Here is a 10,109-nt window from a genome sequence, read left to right on the forward strand (position 1 = left end):
TATTGGTTAATTTCACCCAAAAGTTGTTTTATGTGCTTATGGTATATCCTCGGACCGTTGGCCTGGATTGTAAAGTATGGAAATTGGCGCCCAAAATGAATGAATAACTAGGCGAGCCTGAGGAAACCAGAAAGTAACACGACAAAAAGGTAGGCTTTGTACATTTAAATGTATGTATATATTTTGTTGATCTTTTCGTCTGCACTTCTCTCGCTATCTCTCTATCTGCATCTGCACTTGCGCTCGCTTTTGATTTGTGTGGTGTTCGCTGTGTGAGTGGTTATTTTTGCAGTGTATCTGAACAGCGTTGTTTGGTTTTAATTGAATGCAACATCCGAAACCATTACAGACATGAAAATAAAGATTTCAAATTGGTTGCTCAGGCGGGAGCCTGAAAATCGAAAGTAATTGCTTTGCATCTGCGAACTGTCGCATGTGTGTCGTGAGTGTGTTGTGGTTTCTCTCTGTGTACTTGACGGGTGTGTGCGTGAATCGGAATATATAGCTAGTTGTTTAAAGATATTATTATATATATACTACATATATAAATGTGTTAGCATATGGAGACTACAGACTATAAGAATTGTTACATCAGCTGGGGGGCGTAGGCGAAAACTTTACAAAGGGCTGAGAAGGGGAAAAACCTACGAGACACATTTACACACAGCTAACAAACTGTAAGACTGTTGATTTTCGATTTGCGATTTTCAGCTATATGTTTACATTTCGGTTCGATTACTGTGCGGGCATACATATGTGATTGGAATTCGGATTGCGTTTGCTTCGTACTGTGGATGTTTTGCTTGTTTGAAATCTTTATTGGATGCTTGTAACGGGCAGTAGTATCCATAAATTATAATGGTAAAATGTTAAAAGTTTAACTATGCGCTTAGAGTCTAATGAAAAGTGTATACATAGACGAATATGTATGGTAGTTTCAGAATTTGTTATATCTTCGCTTAGGTTTCCTCTAGTTGTTTTCTTTTTTCACTGTGGGCGATTGTGTGTTCTCTTTGTATGGGGTGCGGGGAGCTGGGTGACTTGTTAGTTATGCTATGCGCTTTGCAACTATTATTAATTTAATTTAATTTAAATTGAATTACAAGTAATCGGTTTAGTTTTCTTTACTCTCAAATCGTAGCTTAATTAATTCTCTACGCCTTTGCACTTGCTTTGATTTTCGCTTGCTACATTTTTCTCTTTTTTTAAATAATTTTATTTTCATTTCGCTTGTTTTTGTTTTTTTTTTGCTGGCTTGCCCTACGTTCAATAGTAAAATGTATATATATTTATATAGTTATATGTACGTTAAGAATTACATTAATGTAGGACATAAGTCTAAGAGGATGCAGGCTTGCTAATGGGGATGGGGACTCAGGAACTGGGCTGGGGATTAGGATTGGGGATGGGAGTCCGTTCGGTACGGACTTCAGGGGGAACTTCCTATAATCGTATTAATTAGTAGTAAAATTTGTATGTACAATTCTTTACGTTGCTTAGGACTGATCGTCGATCAACAGCATGACCTGTTGCGTTGTCGTTTGTGGGTTCCTTGTGCACTCCACCTGGTGAGCATTCCAATCCTTCCGCTGGCAGAACTCAGAGCAGTATGGCGTCTTCCGGCACAGTGAGCACTCGGCCAATGCTTCGCGGTTGCAGTTGGCGCACTATTAAAAAAGGTAAAATGACGAATAATAAGTTGGTGATTAAAAAGCTAAAATTAATCATTAAAAAAATGTAAAACAAAAAAGTTTCATAAAGGATTATTGAAAGAAGTTGAGTAAAACTTGTAGTTTAAATAAGAAATACTCTTACAAATGCTTGGCTTAAAAACAGATCAGAAGGAAAATTCGGGTAGGATAAATCATTTTGGTCAAAAAAAAATAGTTGTTTAAGTAACACAAATAAATCGAACTTAGGTTGAAAAAATTTTCGTGGGCCCCATATCACTAGTTTTTCCTAATCTAAATGGATTTAAAGAGGATCAGCAGTTAATTAAAAGGTACCTTCTTGGCCGAAATGATTTCGTTGCCGTGCAGGGAACCAGATATATTCGGGTCGTCGATGTCTGCATGCACCTGAACTCGCATCGCACTGACCGCAGCATCGCGCTCCTTTTGCAGCACCTCGAGGCGGCGCTCGTAGGATTGCTTCATGTCGTTTAGCAGGCGCTTGAAGTCATTGGTCGCCTTGACCATGGTGCAGTAGACGTGTTCGATGTTCTTCATCGATTGACTGGTGTCCAGAACGGCGATGGAGGATCCATCGTTGATGTTCACCACAAACGTTTCCCGCTCGTAGGTGTTTCCCATCTGTGACTGGTCGACCAGCTCGGTGGAGGTGTCCAGGCTGTCGTTAAGTGCTGCCCACGGCTCGTCCTTGGACGTGATGTTCTCCTCCGCCAGGAACATGTTGTTCTCATCCACCACGCTGGCCGTTGCTGCAGCCACGGCGGCGGCCGTCACATCCACACAATTGTTGGCTCCGCTCCCGCTCGTGTTGTTATTATTGGTATTATTGTTGTTGTTGTTACTATGATGGGCATTCCGCTTGCGCTTGGGTCCAGAATCCATGTCGAGATCAGTTTGATTCCGCTTCCGCCGCTTGTAGGGCGTGAAGAGACGGACAGGGCCGGAAGCTAAACAAGATGAGCGTGTAAGGGGGTTAAACAAATGTCTGTCATTGGCTTAGAGGTGCACATTGGACTCGGTAAAACAGGAGGAAGCAAGGAATACTGACTAAATCCTGATTCCAAAAGGCAATTAGCGATTAAGAGGATCTCTTTTTCTTAAAAAATTGTACATTGGAAGAGTTAAGTTGATTAAACTTCATGAAATCCAAGTAATGAGCTAATACGAATAAGTCAAAATGGCATTTGACGCAAGGCGCCTGTTAAAATTGGTTTTAAAATAAAATTATTACTTGTCATCAAGAGCAATCAATTTTGAATTGCTTTTAATTAACTGACGAGATGTAAACTGAATAGTTTTTGATTGCAATGCTAACGGATCTGTTGCTTAAAGAACATACAAGAACATTATTAACAAACGTATTTTTAACGCTTGAACCTTTCCTTTTCATATCCAGTTTGTTACCGATATTAATAAAATGTTACTTAATGCTTGAACTTATTTTTCAACACAGTGGATTGTCCCTAAAATTCACCTTTTGTAAATAGAGAATCCTTGTCGCAAAAAAACTGGTAAAATAATGAAATCCTTGTCACTAGCTCTCCGGTTGTGCACGAGCCCCCTGAACTTGTGATGGCATGGCGGACCGGGTGACCAGATTCAGTTGACCAGAACCCGGTCCGCCTTGCCGTAGTGTGTAGTAATTGTTGTTCATCTCACCTGACTCACCTGCTTCGTCGTCGCAGCAGACCGTACAACTGCAGTTGGTCGCGTGCGGCGTAAGCGTACCCTCGTCGATGAGCGACTGCAGCGACTTGCCGCCATACTTGATGGAGCGCTTCCAATCCTTGCTGGAGCCCCGGCCGCACACGTGCTCGAATTCACTGGGCGTGTGCCACTTGTCCTTGTACTTCACGCAGCGTCCGCGGCCGCCGGACCCGAGTTTGCTGCGGTACAGTTCGGCGCAGGTGGTTTTGCAGCGGATCTGGAAGACCTCCATGTGCTGGGTGGACGGGTTCTCCGACCAGCCCGAGGAGCCACCGCCCGTTCCACCACCGGCGCCGCCGCCGCCAACGCCGCTCGCTCCGCCGGTGGCGTGCTCCAAGGTGGCCAGGCTATCGTGGCTATTATTGCTCCCGGAGCCATCGTGATTCAGTCCAATCGTATTGGTGGCGGTCGTGTTGGTGCCCGCACTATTGGCGCCACCACCGCCGCCGCCGCCGGGTTGCGTCTGCTGCTGCTGGATGACGATCGTCTTGAGGTCGTTGCCCATGCTGACCGTGCCGCCGGACAGGTAGCCATTGTTGTCGACGCACAGCATCGGCTTGAAGTGGGGCAGCTGGTCGGGCGTGATCACATTGAAGGTGGTGCCGGTTATCATTGAACCGATGGGCAGGGATACTGGTACCGAAACCACACCGCCGCCGCCCGCTCCGCTCGTACCGCCGCTGGCGCCGCCGCTGCCGCTGTTGTCGTTGGAGGAGGATGTGACCATGCGAACCTTGGTGTCCAACTGCATTACCATAGCGCACATATTCCCACGTTCGTCACATGTATGTGGGTGAATGTCCAGCGGCCAATTGGTAAGGTTTGCGATTTATTTCGAAGAGATTTGCACAGGAATCGGGGAAGAAAATTCGAATGTAAGTAAACAACACAGCATGGGAAAAATGAAAATCGGTATACACAACATTTGTGCGCCACAAATGCGGTGGGTGGAGGTGGTTGTGGGGGGCGGCGGGACGAGCGCGGTGTGGCTGTGTGGCCCAGTGGGTCGCATGGAGCGTTCGTAGGGCGCAAGTTGCGCCACCCCCAGGCCACCCAACCGCCCAGCCACCCACCACCCACTTTCCACAACTGCGCAGAGCGAAGCGGAGCGGTTTGCGAGCCAGATTCTATTTCGGATTCGGATTCAGGTTCAGATGTAGAACCTGAACCACAAACGGTCTGGAACCAAAACCACCCCGCCAAACACGGGAAATGGGGAACGGAAAAGGCGCCTCGTTTGTTGCACATTACCACTTGGTATTTGGTTTTTGGTTTACCCTACCTGATGGTGATGATGATGATGGTGATGGCCCGGGCTTTCTAATATCACCTCTTCTTTCACAACATCATCGGCCAGCGCGGCCAGATCTTTCCTGTTCAGGTGCAGCTCGGTGGAGGAGTCGACCTGTTCCATATTATTGTTATGCCAATCCCGGTTCACTTTCACTTATTCTTCGGGCCAATTGAGGTGCGCTTGAATTGTTCATCGAATTGCAACTTGCAATTGGATACGATATATCTTATTCGACGTCTGACGACGGACGGGACGGTCTGTTGTGTTGTTGTTGCTGCTGTAGCTGCTGTTGCCACTGCTGCCGCCCGCGATGCGCGTTTTTTCCCGCGCTCACCAGTCACATGCGAATTGCGCGTTGGTCGCGTTCTCGTTGCATTGCCCTATTCACAGCTCGTGGTTCATTGCAAATTACATTTTTTAAGCCTAAACTTTACTAAAATTCGTCTCCAAAAGTTGATATCCTCCTCTTCTTCCTCATGATAACTAGAGTTGTCATGCGCGTTGCACTATCGCCTGCTATCGGCGCCTATCGATAGGCCCACTTCGTGCTCGACAGCCTCCCATCTCTAAATTTCTCAATTCGAAAGTTTAACTGATAACTTGTTGAGTTCTTATTTGGTTAAATTTCTGAAATAAAACAGGAAACAGAACACTTTTCATGCGGTTAGAATTAGCTATGAATTACATTTTCTTAAGAAATCCTAATTAAACTAGAGTACTGCATTGGCAATATTAAATAATACATTTATGTTAAACATTCTTTCGTTAAAGTTTTTTCTTAATATTGAAGTACATTAGGTTTTATTTTTAATTCATTATTAATTTAAATTGGGAAAACTAGAATTAGAATTTATCCTCTGTCAATGACTCATCTCTAGCATCGATACTTTATTGGACCAGTGAACAGTAAACGGTCTTACTAAAAATAAGATGGTAAAAGTGGTAACAATCTGGTGCTACAGACCCCTTTAAAAAACACAATATTTTCAGGCCGATGTGGATGTCTTTATCAGTAACTATACCCTAGTGGATCCCGAAATATATCAGCTATGGATCGAAGGATTCTCATGTATGTCCACTCCTCGAGCTTGCCACCTGATTGCCTTCATGACTCCTCTAATTTGCTTTTCCAGCCAGCGAGGCCGTGTCCTACCTGAAACAGAAGGGCTTCGGGCACTCAATGGGGGCTCCCAGCGACCTGATTGCCTCCGATGTCCTGGACCACTACCGCACCTATTCCCTGATTGAGCTCTATCTGAATGCACCCACAAAGCTGATGGAGCAGTCCTGTTTCCAGCTGGAGCCACATATGCGTGACCTAATCACCGAAAAGTATTACTCTATCGATGATGTGGTGGCCCGCGAAATACTCGGAAAGAAGCTGTCATCCCGTTACCGCAAGGATCTGGACGAGGTGGCCGAGAAGACGTGTGTCAAGCTGAAGTCGGTTCGGTGGGTAGCATAAGCTATATAAAAGATCAGCATTATTTAATATTCCTTATCAGCCGACAGTTTGACAACGTGAAGCGCATATTCAAGTCAGTGGAGGAGATGCCGGGCACGCTGACAAACAATATAAAGCAGCATTTCTTCATATCCACTGATCTCGCCAAGTAGAAAACATATAATGGTTTTATTAACCATATAACTAACCTTCTGAATGTTGTAGAAAGTACGCCTGCATTGTTTTTCTGGCCTGCCTGCGTTTTGAAACCACAAAAAAGAAGCTGCAATACCTGAGTTTCAGCGATTTGTTGACCTGCTCCCATGCCATTATGATCTACTGGACCTACACTTACCAGGCATGACTTAGTCCTGTCAATTTCTTGCGGAACTAATTGATTAATTGCAGCACACTGGCCCGGAATACTACGACACCGAAATGGACAAGGAGTTCCTGCTGGATTTGAGGGAATTGCGTTGTTTACTGGATAAAGAAAAGGAAATTAAACAGTAAGAAACATTGGTACTGCCAAAGAAGTCTTAAAAATAATAGTATCCATATTTAGCCTCGTCTGCATGCGCCTCAAACCCGTTCTTCTGGAGCGCGCCTTTCACGAACTAGATGGCAATTTTAGGTAAGTACCTATTTCCAAGAATCCTTACATTTAATAATGGTATTCGGTTTATTTTGCAGATCCTACTGGCGAGCTTTGATCACAATCGCCTGCAACTTGCACAGGAATCGAGAGCTGCGCGATCTATTCGTCGATCTCTGTGAGAAACTGATTGATCCTTGGCGGCAGAATGGCTGGAATCGCGAGCAAGTGAATAAGTTCTTGGCTTCCATAACGCAAAGCGTCTTGGATCTGGAGATTTCTAGGTGAGTTCTTGCCGAGATAATTTGGTGTTGCTTATAAACTATTTGATATCTCTTGCAGAGACCAGGAGACCCGATGTCTCTGGGATCGCTACATGCAGGTCATAACGATATGCTTGGATAAAATGTATCACATTTAAGCTGTGATTGAGCTTAGGAACGACTTTAAATAGTACTTAGTAGTTTAGTTGTGTTTGTTTCGATTTGTGTTGATTTTTATATGACATGCCATTGTGCAATACCCAAATATAAAAGAGATCATAAGAAATAATATTGAATTAATGAAATATAACAAAATATATCCAAAAATACCTTTTGTAAAATTTCCATATTTAAATACACATACCGTTGAAAATTGGCGCCAACTATTCGACAGAATAATATATGGTATATTTAAGGAAAACGGTGGTATATTTAGGTACGCAAAGTATATTTCTCAAGAGCGGTCACACTGGAGCTTCCGAAGGTGGAAAATGCAGGAAAAGCTTGCAACAAATTGTCGGCACAGACTCCACTTCCGTTATTATTGGGGCGTCAGCGGCGTTAATGTTAGTAAACAAACCGAAAGTTCTTCATCGAAGAGAACTTAATTCCGCCTCGTAGAACCATTATTGATTGGCGATGGATGTGCCAGAGTTTTGGTGAGATCCGCTGAAAAGTGCATTGCAAATTACACACATTACATAAAATGAGGTGCGAGTGTGCGTTAAGCACTCACACAGAAACACATTCGCGAAAACACGCACACACACACAAGTCGCCAGGTGGGTGTGTGTGTGTGTGAAGGGAAGAGGAAGCAACAGTTGACGCCCGTTACATGGGAATCCCACCCACAAAACCCAGAGAATAACGGGGTTGTTTTTAATACATTTTTTGTTCTCGGCTTATTTTAGCGAAAATCTGGAGGAGATCGAGGATGAAACTTTCGACGAGGAAAAGTCCGCGAGAACCTCAGATGAAAACCGCAAGTAAGGAAAAATATTCTCACCAAAGTATATTTCATGTGTTTATTGGAATTTAAAAGTTAATATCCCTAAGAAATTTTCATTAATAACCTTAGTTTATAACGAGTATGAAATAATAGTATGCTATGTTTCAAATTTTTAATACTTTTTAAAGCTTAAAAGCGAAAAAATTATATATTTTAATTCAAAAACTGTACACAATACTCTTATTTAACACGACTAATTTAAATAGATATGAAATTCGGAGTACCTAATCTCATTAAATAAAGTCAAGTTTAATAGATTAATTAATAATAATATTATATATAATAATATTATTTATTTCCCCTTTATTTTTAGGCAGAATCACAGCGAGATCGAGAAACGGCGGAGGGACAAGATGAACACCTACATAAACGAACTGTCCTCCATGATCCCCATGTGCTTCGCCATGCAGCGGAAGCTGGACAAGCTTACAGTGCTCCGGATGGCGGTTCAGCATCTACGGGGAATACGTGGCAGTGGCAGCCTGCATCCCTTCAACGGATCCGATTACCGGCCCAGCTTCCTCTCCGACCAGGAGCTCAAGATGATCATCCTGCAGGCCTCAGAGGGATTCCTGTTCGTCGTTGGTTGTGACCGGGGACGCATCCTTTACGTCTCCGACTCGGTGTCCAGTGTGCTGAACAGCACCCAGGCGGATCTGCTGGGCCAGAGCTGGTTCGACGTCCTGCACCCCAAGGATATTGGCAAGGTCAAGGAGCAGCTGTCGTCGCTGGAGCAGTGTCCCAGGGAAAGGCTCATCGATGCGAAGAGTGAGTAATCAGCAATATGGATGTTTTATACGTATCTAAATATCTTCTACCATAGCCATGTTACCCGTGAAGACCGACGTGCCACAGAGCTTGTGCCGCCTGTGTCCTGGTGCCCGGCGATCCTTCTTCTGCCGCATGAAGCTACGCGCCGCCAACAACGAACAGATCAAGGAGGAGTCCGACACTTCCTCCAGCTCCCGCAGCTCCACGAAGCGCAAGTCCAGGCTGAGTACGGGCCACAAGTACCGGGTGATTCAGTGCACGGGATACTTAAAGTCTTGGACTCCCATCAAGGACGAAGATCAGGACGGCGACAGCGACGAGCAGACCACGAATCTTTCCTGCTTGGTAGCCATAGGTCGTATCCCTCCGAACGTAAGGAACTCCACGGTACCCGCCTCGCTGGACAATCACCCGAATATTCGGCACGTGCTCTTCATCTCGCGACATTCCGGCGAGGGAAAGTTCCTGTTCATCGACCAGCGGTAGGTTTTATTCGGGGATTGAAAAAAAATAAATTTTTTTAAAATGAATTAGGGAGATATGTAGTGTCTGTACATCAAATATTCGTCCCATGCTTTAGTATTGCTCTTTATTTCCCACAGCGCCACCCTCGTCATCGGTTTCCTGCCCCAGGAGATCCTGGGCACCAGTTTCTACGAGTACTTCCACAACGAAGACATCGCCGCCCTGATGGAGTCCCACAAGATGGTGATGCAGGTGCCCGAGAAGGTGACCACGCAGGTCTACCGCTTCCGGTGCAAGGACAACAGCTACATCCAGCTGCAGAGCGAGTGGCGGGCCTTCAAGAATCCCTGGACGAGCGAGATCGACTACATAATTGCCAAGAACTCGGTCTTCTTATAAGGCATACAAACGTTCCTCAGGGGAACGATTATTTTATTTATTGTAAACGCCTACAATTACATTCCGAAATTTGTATACACTCCAAAGACCATCTTCCGCATCGAGTTGCTCGCGCCGGCGGTTGAAATTCCATACTTCGATGTACAGGCTCTAGTTAATGATAAGCTCGTCATTTTTGTACCACATCAATTAAACCAATGGACAACTTTTGAAAAAGATTTGCTCGGATAAGAATGATTCGAGCTCCTAATGTGCGATCGTGGGAACAATTCAATTGTGAGCTAATCAAGTACTCTACCCTGCTCTCTGGCAATGGAAGTGGTCGAGAAGAGAGGTCGCCGTAAATTATAAACACCGAATAGTTCTTAGCCAAGCACGTTTTGGACGTGATCGCTGCTCGAATTTCTTCGGGTACATAACTACTTGTGGGCATGGCGTATAAAGCGACATGTGTGTATTCGGTTTATCAAC

At 44.6% G+C, this 10,109-nt stretch overlaps 3 protein-coding genes across 5 annotated transcripts; 2 read left to right on the plus strand and 1 right to left on the minus strand.

Annotated features, from left to right (window-relative positions):
• Window positions 1-150: 150 nt before the first annotated feature.
• Window positions 151-5,185, minus strand: LOC108028468 (deformed epidermal autoregulatory factor 1). 2 transcript variants are annotated; one of them, XM_017100329.3, is made up of 4 exons: window positions 4,681-5,185; window positions 3,360-4,143; window positions 2,007-2,638; window positions 151-1,667 (listed from the first exon to the last, which is right to left on the minus strand). In XM_017100329.3, the coding sequence occupies exons 1-4, from the start codon at window positions 4,810-4,812 to the stop codon at window positions 1,497-1,499; spliced, it is 1,719 nt and encodes a 572-aa protein (XP_016955818.1). In that variant the 5' UTR covers window positions 4,813-5,185; the 3' UTR covers window positions 151-1,496. The 2 variants fall into 2 exon arrangements, with proteins under 2 accessions (XP_016955818.1, XP_016955817.1); XM_017100328.3 differs by having other exon boundaries at window positions 3,351-4,143; window positions 4,681-5,184.
• A 417-nt stretch (window positions 5,186-5,602) lies between these two features.
• LOC108028095 (acidic fibroblast growth factor intracellular-binding protein) lies at window positions 5,603-7,285 on the plus strand. Its single transcript, XM_017099739.3, has 9 exons — window positions 5,603-5,625; window positions 5,683-5,761; window positions 5,826-6,144; window positions 6,198-6,305; window positions 6,362-6,494; window positions 6,545-6,645; window positions 6,702-6,770; window positions 6,830-7,015; window positions 7,074-7,285. Exons 1-9 carry the CDS (start codon window positions 5,623-5,625, stop codon window positions 7,150-7,152), a joined length of 1,077 nt encoding a protein of 358 aa, XP_016955228.1. The 5' UTR covers window positions 5,603-5,622; the 3' UTR covers window positions 7,153-7,285.
• A 169-nt stretch (window positions 7,286-7,454) lies between these two features.
• On the plus strand, window positions 7,455-9,856 carry LOC108028804 (protein cycle). Of its 2 annotated transcripts, XM_017100788.3 has the most exons (5): window positions 7,455-7,653; window positions 7,906-7,980; window positions 8,317-8,771; window positions 8,827-9,256; window positions 9,377-9,856. In XM_017100788.3, exons 1-5 carry the CDS (start codon window positions 7,634-7,636, stop codon window positions 9,636-9,638), a joined length of 1,242 nt encoding a protein of 413 aa, XP_016956277.1. In that variant the 5' UTR covers window positions 7,455-7,633; the 3' UTR covers window positions 9,639-9,856. The 2 variants fall into 2 exon arrangements, with proteins under 2 accessions (XP_016956277.1, XP_050741787.1); XM_050885830.1 differs by lacking the exons at window positions 7,455-7,653; window positions 7,906-7,980 and adding an exon at window positions 8,123-8,245.
• Window positions 9,857-10,109: the final 253 nt, after the last annotated feature.

This window comes from Drosophila biarmipes, chromosome 3L (assembly GCF_025231255.1).
Source record: "Drosophila biarmipes strain raj3 chromosome 3L, RU_DBia_V1.1, whole genome shotgun sequence".
Lineage (NCBI taxonomy): Eukaryota > Metazoa > Arthropoda > Insecta > Diptera > Drosophilidae > Drosophila > Drosophila biarmipes.